This window comes from Rhamphochromis sp. 'chilingali' (genome assembly GCF_963969265.1).
Source record: "Rhamphochromis sp. 'chilingali' genome assembly, chromosome: 1".
Taxonomy (NCBI): Eukaryota; Metazoa; Chordata; class Actinopteri; order Cichliformes; family Cichlidae; genus Rhamphochromis; species Rhamphochromis sp. 'chilingali'.
This window is the reverse complement of record NC_137929.1, coordinates 69,710,329-69,726,333: the sequence shown is the minus strand read 5'-3', so window position 1 is coordinate 69,726,333 and position 16,005 is coordinate 69,710,329. Positions and strand designations below refer to the sequence as shown.

The window sequence follows — 16,005 nt, the reverse complement described above, 5'->3', positions numbered from 1 at the left end:
TTTGTGTCGCAGTGTGTGCAAAAACAGAGGCTTTTAAAAACGATGACACATTTTACTCATATGATTCATTCATGTGACCAATTCAACGAGAAGGCATTGCCGTCTATATTTGCGCTCACTTTGCATCTTTGTAATTTTGTGCTACTCACAGCAACAACTTCAACTCATGATCAGTTCATTTAAAAAACTTGTTGATTTTCTTCGACATTTTGCCACAATGTTTCAAAGAGCCGGAAAGTAAATAAACAGCAGACAGAAATGACGCAGGTCGAATGACCTTATTTTTTAACGCATGCGCAGTACAGAACACAAGTGTTTTCAGTCATTTCAGTATGGATAAAAAACTTTTTGTAAAAAATTGAAAATGATAGTGTGGACGTGGAGCATTTTTAATTTATCCAGATTGCTGTAGACGTTACCCCAGTTAGACACTGAAATCATGCAGCCAAACATCAGATCCATGTTGGACACACTGGCAATCCACTGGTCTACAAAGAGCAGCATGGAGATGATTGTGAACACAATAGATGTAAAAGTAGTTGCTGTACATGTACAGACCATAAATATGGAGTCCAGGTCTGTTTGATGCTGCTGGGCAGACTGACCACTGGGAACCTCTGAGCTCTGCTGGTCCACTCTGTGGAGGAATTGTGGGAAGTAGTTCACATTGAGACATTTTTACTCGCCACACACACACACACACACACCTCGACGTGAATGACAGCATCTGTTGGTTGTTGGAATTTTAGGTGATTTTACCACCTAAAAGATGTAGGCATAGTCACTTTTGCCTGAGTTTTCCTTTCAGATAATAAAATGATGAATAGGAAATCAAATATACAAATTATACTCAAGTGTTCTACCATTCTTAATCATGTTCATATTGCAGCTGGTTGTATATGATCCTAAATGATAACGCAGTGTCTTATCTACAGTCAGTACAAAACTATGTTACACTGAATAATGTGGAGCTGCAGTTGTAGCAGGAGTAGGCCTCAAAACAACTACACCAAACAACAAAAACTAGAATTCCAGCCTTACTCACAAAGCGAAACACAATGAGTACAACTGTATCCTTCAAGTGCTACACAACCTGCAGGCTGCTGAAGCAGAGCTGCACATTCACAGACTCACACCAACAACAGTAAGTATGAGCTACATTGGCTGTTGACTAGCCTCACTAAGAGTTACAAGAGATGACACTAAATCCACAAATTCTTTTATCTAAAGGTCACATACACAAAGCAGCTTTACAGAGGTCATCATGACTACCACGTGCTGCCTTTGACAGCTGTTTGACACGTCAGCCATCTTACTCTAGAACTTCTCAGTTTGCTGTACACCTTAAAAGTTTGGCTAACTTTGACTTGTTTATCTGCAGTGGACTTCATCATCATACCAAAGGCCAAACCAGTGTCAGTGCACAAAATAACAGAGTGATGCTGGTCTATTTAACTTCTAGAAACTAAAGTCACTCTCCACTTTTCAGAAAATTCATTAAAAAAAATAAAAGTCTAATCTGTTAAAATGTAGAAAGGAAAGTTTCCTCTCTGACTGACAGTGTTTGAGTCATTTTTGATGCTCTGAGTTTTATGAGGAAAATTTGTGCCACAAAGTTAGTGTTCCCTCTTCTAACTTCCAACAACATCCAGCACAACATGACTGATGGAAGAAAACATTCGCACGCGCATCAGTTCCTGTTTGCTGAAGCGGATTTTCAGTTGTTTAGAAACCAAAGGCTTGTTTTTAAGAGACGGTTTAAAGGGGATGACGTGTTTGCACTGCAGTTTATATCAAACAACATCAAGCAGTTAAATCAAAGAGTTCATGTTACTAACAGCTCACCTCTCTGCAGCAGACACAGGCTGATCTTTAAATTGAATGGGTTCACCCCTAGACCGTTCACTCCGAAAGGTCACACAGCTGGGTCCAGGTTCAAGTTCAGTAGGTCTCCTGTGGATCCTGTGAGAGAAGAATGTGTTTTTCATTTGCAGCCACAGAAGCTCACAAAGACTTAGAATACCTTCATCATCCCAAAGAGAAACTGCTTTGCAACTGAGCATGAGCAGAAGGAAACTCCAAACTAAATTAAGAACAGAGCTCAACTGATTGACTCCTGTGTGAGCAGCAGGAGTTTGAATGTTGGACCTGTTTTATAGAATAAAGGAATTCCTTGCTCAGTGACTTCCTTTGACCAGGAAACAACATCAAGCAGTTCATTTAAGTCAGACATCAAAGACTTTATGTTTATAACAGCTCACCTCTCTGCAGGAGACGCCTGCTTGACTTTAAAATGAATGTAGCGATCATTAGATGAGTCACTCTTACAGGACGCAGAGCTGGGTGGAGGTCCAGGCTGGTCCCTGTGAATAATGATGGAGCAGTGATGTGAGTGCTGAGCTGTGACATGGAGAAGAGTCATGGACAGTTAGAGATGGTCATCTCACCTCTGAGCTTTGGTCTGGCTCTCATGTTCCCCACACAGAGTGCTTTTAGAGGGAGGGGCTCCCTCCTCTCTGTCCTCACACTGATCCATGCTGCTCAGCTCACACACACTTTCTACCTGCAGAGGAAACACAAATCATTCATGTGCACATCAACTACTAAGATCAGGTGACTTCAAAGTGCAGTAAGTCATTCATTTGATGTGTTTGAAAACTTACCTTGGGATTTAGTGTAAGGATTGGGCATTGGGTGTAAAACTCAAAGTTAAATTAAAGTGGTGGGTGGGCTCATTTTGACAGAATATATAATATTTCATGAATGAATTAAATGCAGAGTTTAGACTTTCGTTTATAGCATCTACACTGATGATAAAATTACCTAGTATGATTATTTTATCTGAACTCAGCACTGAATCAGATTAAAAACTGAGGAACAGCCAGGTGGACGATAGATTAAAAAAAATATTTGTTGAGTTACATAGTCAGGGTGAAAAATGCAAAAAGTCAAGCTTACAAATGGTGTACCCAAGTATTTATAGAGTAATCAATATGTTGATCAGTTATTAAATAGTTTAATAACTAAAGAATCAGGCTTTCAAAGTGTTCAACCTCTTTGAATAAAAAGAATAATATATAAAACATGTAAATTATAATAGCATTAATATAACAAAAATATAAGTAAAACTCTTTGATGCCATAAAAGCTACACAGTCACTGTAGCCATCAACACTTACTACAGCTACAAGCCAATATTATTTAAAAAATCAATACATTGTTTTTTCTCTACATTTGATTTAAACAAACTATTCTGCATTATGCCTTTAATACACAATGAACAAGGAATCTCTAAATGGTTCCACCTTTTTGACTTACTTGATTATTTTACTCATTATTCTATTCACTGATTGAGTAATACCATAAGAAATATGGTTGTCTTATTATAGGGCAATAATAAATATTCTAAAGAAATAAAATGAACTGTTTAATACTTTCCATTAACTATTTTAATAATTTAAATGTACAAAAAGTGTTTAATTCATAATAAATGTTTTAAAGCTAAATGTCCTCTTTTCTTCCCTTTTTAAAAAAAAAAAAAAAGTCTCTCAGCCTAAGTTTTAGTTTTCTATTTTAATGGCCTGTGGAACAAAATGAGTACAAATGGTAAAAATTGTAAATGGTCTGTATTTGTATAGCACTTTACTACTCCCTAAGGACCCCAAAGCACTTGGGTACACCAAATCCTTTATACATGAATCCAGTTTAATTAATATCATATTTTATTTATATTACACATGAATGTAACCTGCCAAATAATATAACCAAACACTTGAAATAAATACATCGAGAACACCCCATGCCCCCCGTAGACTAAGCCCTGCTTACTGCAGCTATCACTGCCACATAAAGAACCATGAGGTAGATCTTAAACATGATGCTATGCTGCTGTCTCCAAAAGTTGATTCGGTTCATCTGGACTGGGAGGTCAGTTCTTTAATCATAATTATGCAAATTCTCATGACCATTGATCAACAACCACTGACCAAACCCCACTGATCAAAGACCACTGATCAATGGCCATGAGGAACATTTGATGGGTGAAACTGGGGAGCCCATGGCACACCCATGTGCCAGGAGTCTAGCCGTCCATCTAAACAAAAGGCACTTAGACTAAAACTGACATAGATATATTTATCCTGCCATGTGGCAGGGTGGCGCTGTCACTTGGTGTTCGCTCGCTCTGTGGTAGAGTATCACTTCCCGTTCCTGCTCAAACACAGTGGTGTTTCTGAGTAGCTTATTTGCTTAGCGATTTAATTAACAACTTTTAAATACATTCTTCTTTCATAGTATAATCTTCACGTGCTTCATCCGAAGCACACTTTCTGTGTACTCACTACCTAATTTATAGCCAAAGTATTCACTCACTGTCTCTGTACTGTCTCGCTAGCCTAGCTTAGCTCGTAGCCGACTCATTAGCACCATGGCTACTTCACCTGTCCCTCCTGCACTTTCTTGCTCATTGTGTCAGATGTTTAGTTACTCCTCGGCCTCCTTTAGCAGTAATGATATCTGTAACAAATGTAGCATATTTGCAGCGCTGGAGGCCAGGATTACTGAATTGGAGACTCGGCTTCGCACCCTTCATTCACCCGTAGCTAGCCAGGCCCCTGTAGCTGGTGCAGCCGAAAATAGCGTAGGCCCCGCTAGCTGTTCCCCGGCAGGTCCCAAGCAGCTGGGGAATCAGGGAGGCTGGGTCACGGTGAGCAGGAAGCATAGTCCTAAACAGAAGCCCCAGGTACACCACCAACCCGTTCATGTGTCTAACCGTTTTTCCCCACTCGGCGACACACCCGCCGGGGGTCAAACTCTGGTAATTGGCGATTCTGTTCTCAGACATGTGAAGCTAGAGACACCGGCAACCATAGTCAATTGTCTTCCAGGGGCCAGAGCAGGCGACATTGAAGGAAATTTAAAACTGCTGGCTAAGGGTAAACGTAAATTCAGTAAAATCATAATTCACGTCGGCAGTAATGACACCCGGTTACGCCAATCGGAGGTCACTAAAATCAATATTGAATCGGTGTGCAACTTTGCCAAAACAATGTCGGACTCTGTAGTTTTCTCTGGTCCCCTCCACAATCAGACCAGGAGTGACATGTTTAGCCGCATGTTCTCCTTAAATTGCTGGCTGTCTGAGTGGTGTCCCAGAAACGATGTGGGCTTCATAGATAATTGGCAAACCTTCTGGAGGAAACCTGGTCTTGTTAGGAGAGACGGCATCCATCCCACTTTGGATGGAGCAGCTCTCATTTCTAGAAATATGGACAAATTTATTAAACCCCCCAAAATATGACTATCCAGAGTTGGGACCAGGAAGCAGAGTTGCAGTCTTACACGCTTCTCTGCAGCTTCTCTCCTCCTGCTACCCCCCCCAAAAACCCATCTCCATAGAGACTGTGTCAGCTTCCAAAAAGACAAAAAACAAACTAAAAACCAGCAACAAACAACTTAAACATAAACAATTACAAAGAAAGAACAATACAGTATCCACATCTGAACCAAAGAGTAAAACAGTGAAATGTGGATTATTAAATATTAGGTCTCTCTCCTCCAAGTCTCTGTTAGTACATGACTTAATAACTGATCAACAAATTGATTTACTTTGCCTTACAGAAACCTGGTTGCAGCAGGATGATTATGTTAGTTTAAATGAATCAACACCCCCGAGTCATTCTAACTACCAGAAATCTCGAAGCACAGGCCGAGGGGGCGGTGTGGCAGCAATTTTTCACACCAGCCTATTAATTAATGAAAGACCAAGACAGACTTTTAATTCATTTGAAAGCCTGATGCTTAACATTGTCCACCCCAGCTGTGAAACTCAGAAACCAGTCTTACTTGTTATCATCTATCGTCCACCTGGGCCTTACACAGAGTTTCTGTCTGATTTCTCAGACTTTATATCTAATTTAGTTCTGAGCTCAGATAAAATAATTATTGTGGGTGATTTTAACATCCATGTAGATGCTAAAAATGACAGCCTAAACATGGCATTTAATCTGTTATTAGACTCAATCGGTTTCTCTCAAAATGTAAAAGAACCCACCCACCACTTTAATCACACTCTAGATCTTGTTTTAACATATGGCATCGAACCTGAACATTTAACAGTGTTTCCTGAAAACCCTCTCCTGTCTGATCATTTCCTGATAACATTTACTTTTACAATAATTGATTACACAGCGGTGAAGAGTAGACTTTATCAAAGTAGATGTCTTTCTGAAAGCACTGTAACTAAGTTTAAGAATATAATCCACCCACTGTTATCATCTCCAATGCCCTGTACCAACACAGAGCAAAGCAGCTATCTGAACGCTACCCCAACAGAGGTCGATTATCTTGTTAATAATTTCACCTCCTCACTACGTACGACTCTGGATACTGTAGCTCCTGTGAAAACTAAGGCCTCAAATCAGAAGTACCTGACTCCGTGGTATAATTCTGAAACACGTGCCCTAAAGCAGATGACTCGTAATCTGGAGAGGAAATGGCGTGTCACAAATCTAGAGGATCATCATTTAGCCTGGAGAAATAGTTTGCTGCTTTATAAGAAAGCCCTCCGCAAAGCCAGAACATCTTACTATTCATCACTGATTGAAGAAAATAAGAACAACCCTAGGTTTCTCTTCAGCACTGTAGCCAGGCTGACAAAAAGTCAGAGCTCTTTTGAGCCAACCATCCCTTTAACGTTAACTAGTAATGACTTCATGAACTTCTTCACAAATAAAATTTTTATCATTAGAGAAAAAATTACCAATAATCATCCCACAGATGTAATATTATCTACAGTTACTCTTAGTACCATTGATGTTAAGTTAGACTCTTTTTCTCCAATTGATCTTTCTGAGTTAACTTCAATAATTACTTCCTCCAAACCATCAACGTGTCTTTTAGACCCCATTCCTACAAAACTGCTCAAAGAAGTCCTGCCATTAATTAATTCTTCGATCTTAAATATGATCAACCTATCTCTAATAATCGGCTATGTACCACAGGCCTTCAAGCTGGCTGTAGTTAAACCTTTACTCAAAAAGCCATCTCTAGACCCAGCAGTCTTAGCTAATTATAGGCCAATCTCCAACCTTCCTTTCATATCAAACATCCTTGAAAGAGTAGTTGTCAAACAGCTAACAGATCATCTGCAGAGGAATGGTTTATTTGAAGAGTTTCAGTCAGGTTTCAGAGCTCAGCACAGCACAGAAACAGCTTTAGTGAAGGTTACAAATGATCTTCTTATGGCCTCTGACAGTGGACTCATCTCTGTGCTTGTCCTGCTAGACCTTAGCGCAGCATTCGATACTGTCGACCATAATATCCTATTAGAGCGATTAGAACATGCTGTAGGTATTACAGGTACTGCACTGCAGTGGTTTGTATCATATCTATCTAATGGACTCCAATTCGTGCATGTAAATGGAGAGTCCTCTTCACACACTGAGGTTAATTATGGAGTTCCACAGGGTTCAGTGCTAGGACCAATTCTGTTTACATTATACATGCTTCCCTTAGGCAGTATCATTAGAAGACATAGCATACATTTTCACTGCTATGCAGATGACACCCAGCTCTATCTGTCCATGAAGCCAGATAACACACACCAATTAGTTAAACTGCAGGAATGTCTTAAAGACATAAAGACCTGGATGGCCGCTAACTTTCTGCTTCTTAATTCAGATAAAACTGAGGTTATTGTACTCGGCCCTGAAAATCTTAGAAATATGGTATCTAATCAGATTCTTACTCTGGATGGCATTACCTTGGCCTCCAGTAACGCGGTGAGGAACCTTGGAGTCATTTTTGACCAGGACATGTCCTTCAACGCACATATTAAACAAATATGTAAGACTGCTTTCTTCCATTTGCGCAACATCTCTAAAATTAGAAATATCCTGTCTCAGAGTGACGCTGAAAAACTAGTTCATGCATTTATTACTTCCAGGCTGGACTACTGTAATTCATTATTATCAGGATGTCCAAAATACTCACTGAAAAGCCTTCAGCTAATCCAAAATGCTGCAGCAAGAGTCCTGACAGGGACTAGAAAGAGAGAGCATATTTCTCCTGTTTTGGCTTCCCTTCATTGGCTTCCTGTTAAATCCAGAATTGAATTCAAAATCCTGCTCCTCACATACAAGGTCTTAAATAATCAGGCCCCATCTTATCTTAATGACCTTGTAGTACCATATCACCCTATTAGAGCGCTCCGCTCTCGCTCTGCAGGCCTACTTGTTGTTCCTAGAGTATTTAAAAGTAGAATGGGAGGCAGAGCCTTCAGTTTTCAGGCCCCTCTTCTGTGGAACCAGCTTCCAGTTTGGATTCGGGAGACAGACACTATCTCTACTTTTAAGATTAGGCTTAAAACTTTCCTTTTTGCTAAAGCATATAGTTAGGGCTGGACCAGGTGACCCTGAATCCTCCCTTAGTTATGCTGCAATAGACGTAGGCTGCTGGGGGATTCCCATGATGCATTGAGTTTTTCCTTTCCAGTCACCTTTCTCACTCACTATGTATTAACAGACCTCTCTGCATTGAATCATATCTGTTATTAACCTCTGTCTCTCTTCCACAGCATGTCTTTATCCTGTCTTCCTTCTCTCACCCCAACCGGTCACAGCAGATGGCCCCGCCCCTCCCTGAGCCTGGTTCTGCCGGAGGTTTCTTCCTGTTAAAAGGGAGTTTTTCCTTCCCACTGTCGCCAAAGTGCTTGCTCATAGGGGGTCATATGATTGTTGGGTTTGTCTCTGTATCTATGAAGCGCCTTGAGGCGACTTTTGTTGTGATTTGGCGCTATATAAATAAAATTGAATTGAATTGAAAATTGAATAAAACAAAAAAACAGGTACGGCCTCTCCCATGCTCCCTGGATGTGGGTGTGAATGCCAGAGCACTCTGGAATGCACACAAAGTCTTTGCAGCCTATAAGGATCAAACCTCTACCAACATGACGTTGATTATAAAACTCCAAGCATGCCTGGGACGGTCTGCTTGCCTCCACCCCGGGGGGAAGGGTAACATCTCTTGGGTCTGGGTTCTGTTTCCCCCTCTGGGGGCGAGGGTACCTGGACCCGGGGTATAGAGTATGTTTGGGGAGTGTGATTGTGTGTACATGTCCATTTATGTCAGTCCTTACGTTGGGTGAGTGCTGAGTGTTTGTATGTGTGCATGAGGGTGGGAACGCATGTTTGTGTCTGTGTGTGCCTGTTTGTCCGTGTCTATATGACAGGTCGGGTCTTAGACTCCACCTCTCTGGGAACTCCCAGGCCCTCCAAGGCCTATCTCCCCTTACCACACTCCCTGCCGGTGACTGATGCCCTCAGGGGTCGGTGCATTGGTGGTTCTTGGTGTCCGGGGCTGGGCACTCAGGTATGTACCAGCTCACTCCCGGTGGCTACCTGGTGGGGCCTGGCGCCTGTTGCTCGGTCAGGCCTCCTCCGGGGTGCGGGGGGCCCTCGGGCCTCCGGCCTCTGGGCCTTCAGCTCGGTCCAATCTGGCACACCTGGCTGCCGGCAGAGCCGGCGGGCGCGCCGGTGCAGCCCCCTCTAGCTTCTGCTCGGTGGCAACTGGGTGACGCCTCGTCTGGGGATCCTCAGCCCTTCCCATGAGGGTGGCACGGATGCCCCTCCGGTGGTCCTCCTTGGGCTCTCGCACTCTGAGGCCTCTGGATGTCTGGGACCTGGATCTCCTCCATGCTTGCTTCATGCCCTGGGGGACGGGGCTATGGCTCTCTACATCCTCTTGCAGACCATTACATGTGGAAACCATTTGAATACAAGCACGCTGATCCACACAGGTGTGCACACGGATGTTCACTGCTCGTAGACTTAAATTACACCTTTCTTGGCTGCTACTTCAAAGCACATTGTGCGCTGTCTGTCCTGCGTGCTGCACAACAACATTGAATATTTAGTATTTACTGCTGTTTACACTTAGCTAGATTAATGCGATGGTGTTGTGTTTAGTATGTTGCTTTGGGTTTTTTTGTTTTTTTTTCTTGTTTTCTATTCTTCTCTCAACAGGTGATCCAGGAGATTTTTTTTTCCCTTTCTCACTGTCCCTCTCCCCTTCTGTTTTTCCTTTCCTTCCTCTTTCTTTCTCTCTGTCCTATCCCTCACTCATGTCTGTCCCGTCTGTAACATCTGAAAATAAAATATAATAAATAATAAAAACAAAGATCGACCAAATGGACCAATATGGCAATGCCACGATGATCTATTTGGCAAAGTAAATCCATTGGGTATCCTTGTTGGTCTTCAGACAACAATTCTGACGGCTAAAGAACCAAATGGGACATGCAAAAAAAATAAATAAATAAAAATAAAAAATAAATAAAACTCTAAGCATATATGAGTAGATATTTCTACGCATAAATGACAATCAACAATATAAATCTAACAACAACGCTACATCCAGATGAACAGAATTACCCATATGGAAAAGAAATAGTAAAAACTTATATGTGATTACTCATGAAAGTGGCCACTTTCTCATTACTTTCATACATTGTTTTAGTAAGTATCCAAAACATACAAGTTTCATTATATAATTTTTCAAGGGATCTTATATCTGTTTTCACTCTTATATGCTTTTCATACAAGTTTCCCACAAGACAGATACAAACTTTATAAGATTTATATATATCTTTTTCATATGGGTAATTTTGGGAGATTTACTTTCCTGGATGATTGAGAATGCATCAAGGTGATACTGCTGTGCTCGGTTCATGACAAGTATTTGAGTCCAGACTTGCTGTGTGTTGTATTTAGAAAGAAACAAGCTGCTATATGGAACGAGTCAGTGCGCTGCTTCTGATGGAAAAAGGGGTGATGAAATAATGGGTGATGCAGAGGAGGGGGATTTTGACAAAGAGAGTATAGAATAGAGATGGACCGATCCAATATTACCGGTACGTATCGGCATCGGTCCGATACTGACCTAAATTACTGGATCGGATATCAGTGAGAAATAAAAAATGTAATCGATCCATTAAATATATATATTAAAAAAAAGAAAAAAAAATCACAAAACTTGCAACACAGCAACTCAGTTCATAACCGTAGCACGTCAGAGCAGTGTGGTCACGTGATAGAGCAGCTGCGTGTTTTTGTAGCCTCGCTACCAAACCAGCATTTCATCTCCAAGGAAGTGATCCCAGAGAGAAGTAAAGCAAGTGTGTAAGTTCATCTCTGAGTGTTTGTAAAGCATTCCCTTGTTAAGCTTAACAACCGATATATGGAGCGACTGCCCCTCTCTCCCTCTCCTGCTGATACTTCAATTGTGAAACTGATCAATGATCAGCTGATCGGCTTTTCTGTCTCTCTTCTTTGTTTTTGGTCCACTTTGCACCAGAAAGAGGAAACCAGCGGCTGAACAACAGCAGCACGTTTAAGCTTGATAAGCTGTTGTTAGAACTTATTTAATATTACTTTCTACACCAGGATCTTTTTCTACGTAGCTGACGCTGGTAACTGTGCAGGGGCGGATCTAGCAAAGTTTAGCCAGGGGGGCTGATAGGGCATGAACAGGGAAAAGGGGGCACAAAGACATACTTTTCTTTCTTATTCTCATTTAAAATGTCTGGCTTTTAACCCTCTGGGGTCCAGGGTATAATTGGTCGTTTTTGACTACTTTTGTTTTACCTCTATATTTCACCTTTAAAATGTGTTTTTCTTGCCTTGTTTGTTATCATTATTTTCAGTACAACCTCAAATATCTGAATTTTCTTTTTCATTTTGGTATACTATATTAGCACAGTTGATCTAAATTCAGACAAAAAATTCAAAATCCGAGTAGAAAAAAGTTAAATCTTTTACTGTAAAACCCACAAACATGTTTAACGAATCATTTTCATAAATTGAAATACAAATAGAAATTGTACATTTCTAAAAAGATTATGCACAAGTTTTGCAAACACCAAAGTTATATGGTACTATTTACCTAAAAATGCAGCAAAGGCCTCAGGCGTTTTTTTTTATATAACCATTTAAATCTATTTCCAGAACAATCAGCTGGGCTGCATCAAAGAAGGCACACAAATTATTTGTGCCAGTCCAAAAAATGTAGTTTGTGTTCAGTATAAGACAGGAGAACAGCACAGGCCTAAACCTGCAGGTCTGACAGCAGGAGGTGCATCAGTCCAGTTTTCCATGTGGGAACAGCGTTTACACTGGACTCTGCCTTTGACGGCGTTTTTGGAGCAAATGTGAAATTCAGCAGTATAACTGACACACAACACAAAACAATAACTACACAACAGACTAACTACAGCCTCCAAACACGCTAAACATCACTAATGTCTCACATATGAAAACTCGCTTTCTCTCTGTCTTTCGCTCGCCCGCTTTCCTTCTCAGGTGTCACTCCTAAAAACTTCCCGTTCTCCCTAAACAACCAAATGTCACATGTTGCCTTATCATTTTCTGATTGGCTGACATGGTAAACTCTAACACCAATAGGGAAGGGGTGTTTTTTCTTTTTTCACTCACAAGCGGAGCGTGTTTGCTAGCGCTGTCTGTAGAGAACCCCGTTTTTACCGTCCTTCCCGCTCTAAACAAGCTCTAAACTGTTTTATTTAAAAAAAAAAAAACATCGCGTGTATGTTTTATCGTAACTCTGGTTTTACGTGGCCCATTGACACAATTCAAAAACTAGTATATAGTTTGAAGTCTGCACTTTCGACCCGAGTTGAAATGGAGAATAGCTTAAGTGTTGTTGTTTTTTAAACTTGAGTATGAACTTATACAAAATGCAGCAAGATATTAAATTTTTTTTTTATTGATTAAATAAACACACTATATCGGATTCATATCAGTCTCAGCAGATATCCAAATTTATGATATCGGTATCGGACATAATAAAGTGGTATCGTGCCATTTCTAGTATAGAATATAAGCATTCCTGATCATATTTACTCCAACTCACTTTTCAGCAACAACAAATACTCCAAACACTTTAAGAAAAAAAGTGTCTCTCGCTAAAGCAGAAAAAAAATGTTTCTTGGATGAAACAAAGCAGAGTTCCACTAACAACTTTTCCTTTATCGAAAAGCAGCTTTTTTACTCTCTGTGTACAAACCAATCTTTATTTTGAACATAGCTTCTCAAAGCTCAACCCAAATACAGAAAAACATCATTGTCTCTCTCACACTGTGTGACTCACACCTGAACAATGAGGTTGTGTCACACCTGCCCTGCAGCCAAACTGCTCATGTGAGTTTGACTGTAAATAATAGTGGTCATATGATTTACAAGCAGAACAGGCCATGCCAAGTGTCTTCCTTGTCTGTGCCCGTCAGCATGGGACCAACTTCTCCAACTTCTCCTGTTATCAGATTTGTGAGCAGCAGCAGAAACAGAAACATAAAACCGTTTGATTCCAGTCAATCAACAACCAATAATCAAGTTTGAAGACAAACAGTGATCAAAGTTTGTCCTGGAATTGGAAGTGAACAACTGGTCCAAACATCACAGAGCACAAAAAAAACAGTCAACCTGTTGAACTAGGAAACAAAGCAAACTTACAGTTTCTTCAAGTACACACACCAACAACAAGCTCCACTCCACACCTGGGCACTAAACACGGACACACAGGTGAGCTGCTTACTGGAAGGAGGCGGGACTTAATGCCTAAAGAGTGTGAGAGGGTCACACCTTCATGTGCTGGTTTACAAATATGTCATCTGACTGCTCAGACTGAACCTGTTTACCTGGTTAAACCTGTAAAACTGGGTTTTCTGAGCTTCCCGCTTGAAAATGACATGTAGAAAATGAATTTAGTATTTTTTTTTCTTACACTCTGACTAAACTAAATTTAAAAGTAGAATGGGAGGCAGAGCCTTCAGTTTTCAGGCCCCTCTTCTGTGGAACCAGCTTCCAGTTTGGATTCAGGAGACAGACACTATCTCTACTTTTAAGATTAGGCTTAAAACTTTCCTTTTTGCTAAAGCATATAGTTAGGGCTGTACCAGGTGACCCTGGATCCTCCCTTAGTTATGCTGCAATAGACGTAGGCTGCTGGGGGATTCCCATGATGCATTGAGTTTTTCCTTTCCAGTCACCTTTCTCACTCACCATGTATTAATAGACCTCACTGCATTGAATCATATCTGTTATTAACCTCTGTCTCTCTTCCACAGCATGTCTTTATCCTGTCTTCCTTCTCTCACCCCAACCAATCACAGCAGATGGCCCCGCCCCTCCCTGACCTTGTTCTGCCAGAGGTTTCTTCCTGTTAAAAGGGAGTTTTTCCTTCCCACTGTCGCCAAAGTGCTGCTCATAGGGGGTCATATGATTGTTGGGTTTGTCTCTGTATCTATGAAGCGCCTTGAGGCGACTTTTGTTGTGATTTGGCGCTATATAAATAAAATTGAATTGAATTGAATTAAACAATCTTGGCATCAAAATAAAGCTAACACTTGTGAGATTTGATCAGAGGTGTAAATACTACAGCAGATGTGACCGTGTCAGAGTTCCTGAGGCTGGAACATAAAAAACGTTTGTAGATTTTCTTCAACTAAGTTATTTTTTATTTTATTTTATTTAACAAGTAGGGTGACCATATTTAATTTCCAAAGGAAGAATACACTTGCCCCAGTCATAATGAACTTTAATTATACTGTTTGCTTAAAGAAGTTTTTAACATAAAAATTATGCTTTCTCTGTTCGGTTAATGAATCGTGAAATTTAAAAAAAAAAAAACGTCTTATAGGCTTTTCAAGTCAACAAGTTAAAAAAAACAAGACTTCTGGTCACCAATATATAGCCACTTTGAAAATATGATTCACTTCCCATTTAACCAGGAATCAACATATGAACATTATCTGTGCAAGTAATGATGCTGCTGAAGTGAAACCATGGAAAATTACAGCACTGTTAATGACTACATAGCCATTTGGCACATTTTGCCAATGTGATGGTGTGATGCATTTTGTAATGGTGATTTATTATGTCAGAATCAGAATACATTACTGATCTCTCGCTCTCTCTTTACTAGTCCCCCCTAAGGACCCCAAAGCGCTTTACACACCCAGTCATCCACCCATTCACTCTCACATTCACAGACTGGTGGAGGCAGCTACAGTTGTAGCCACAGCTGCCCTGAAGAAGTAACTATATAATTAATTGCCCAACACTGGTCATTATAAACTGTATTTTGCAGACAGAGTTACAGGATTCTCTCCCAGACCACAGACTAATAATACAAGTCAGAGCTTTATAAAAGAAAAAAAAGAAAAGAAAAAAAGATGTTTTCAAAATTGGAATTTAAGTTATTTTTACTTCCAATAGTGTTTACATATTTTTCATTGTAAGTGGGCTAAAGCATAAACATAAATGTAAATGCTGTAATTTGATTATTTTAGTGAACCATGTAACTTGGATGGATTCAATGCTGGCCTGACGACAGTGCACACCTCACATGAAAAATTAGAGGGAACATTGGTTGGTGCCAACCTGCAATAGAAATGTGAGATTAACTAAATATTTAGAATTGTGTGATTTGAAATGTAAATAGATGCTGTGTTACTGTAGGTGACAATATGTCATGATATTGTATATATTATATGTTTGTTACGTCTCCTCGAGGGCAGGAGGGGATAACACAACAACTCCGGAAACTCGGTACAGGTGTTATGAAAAAGGTTTAATGGCAGCGCTCACACAAAATAAATAAACTAGATTCAAACAACAAATGTGGGGGAGAAAGGGACAGTTGGGTTGTGCCAAAAAAACACCAAAAAGACAAAACCAAAACTTAGCTGAGCTGAGCTATTATCCTAGAAAAGCAACAAACAGGAGAGAAAGACCCTAAACCTCAACTTAAAACAAGCTCAAAATTACATGGGTGGCACCAACCTACTTACCTAGTGTTTCTAACAAAAAGACTCTACGTGAGTAAGTGTATGGGGTCCCCAATCTTACCTAGTCCACTTTACTCCCACCACAATCATCAAACAAAAGACAGCCTGCAGAGAACCATCACACATGTCCCAAACAATTCCAAGGAG

At 40.4% G+C, this 16,005-nt stretch overlaps 1 protein-coding gene across 1 annotated transcript; it reads right to left on the bottom strand.

Annotated features, from left to right (window-relative positions):
* Positions 1-13: 13 nt before the first annotated feature.
* On the bottom strand, positions 14-13,597 carry LOC308396706 (uncharacterized protein). Its single transcript, XM_080882216.1, has 5 exons — positions 13,523-13,597; positions 2,448-2,563; positions 2,262-2,363; positions 1,846-1,962; positions 14-637 (listed from the first exon to the last, which is right to left on the bottom strand). Exons 2-5 carry the CDS (start codon positions 2,534-2,536, stop codon positions 328-330), a joined length of 618 nt encoding a protein of 205 aa, XP_080738342.1. The 5' UTR covers positions 2,537-2,563; positions 13,523-13,597; the 3' UTR covers positions 14-327.
* Between the last annotated feature and the right edge of the window lie 2,408 nt (positions 13,598-16,005).

Coding starts and splice junctions, on each gene's coding strand:
- LOC308396706 (XM_080882216.1), bottom strand. CDS start 2,536: ATGGATCAGTGTGAGGACAGAGAGGAGGGAGCCCCTCCCTCTAAAAGC. Junction 2,364..2,447: donor AGCCAGACCAAAGCTCAGAG/GTGAGATGACCA, acceptor CATTATTCACAG/GGACCAGCCTGGACCTCCAC. Junction 638..1,845: donor CCTGTGTCTGCTGCAGAGAG/GTGAGCTGTTAG, acceptor ATTCCTCCACAG/AGTGGACCAGCAGAGCTCAG.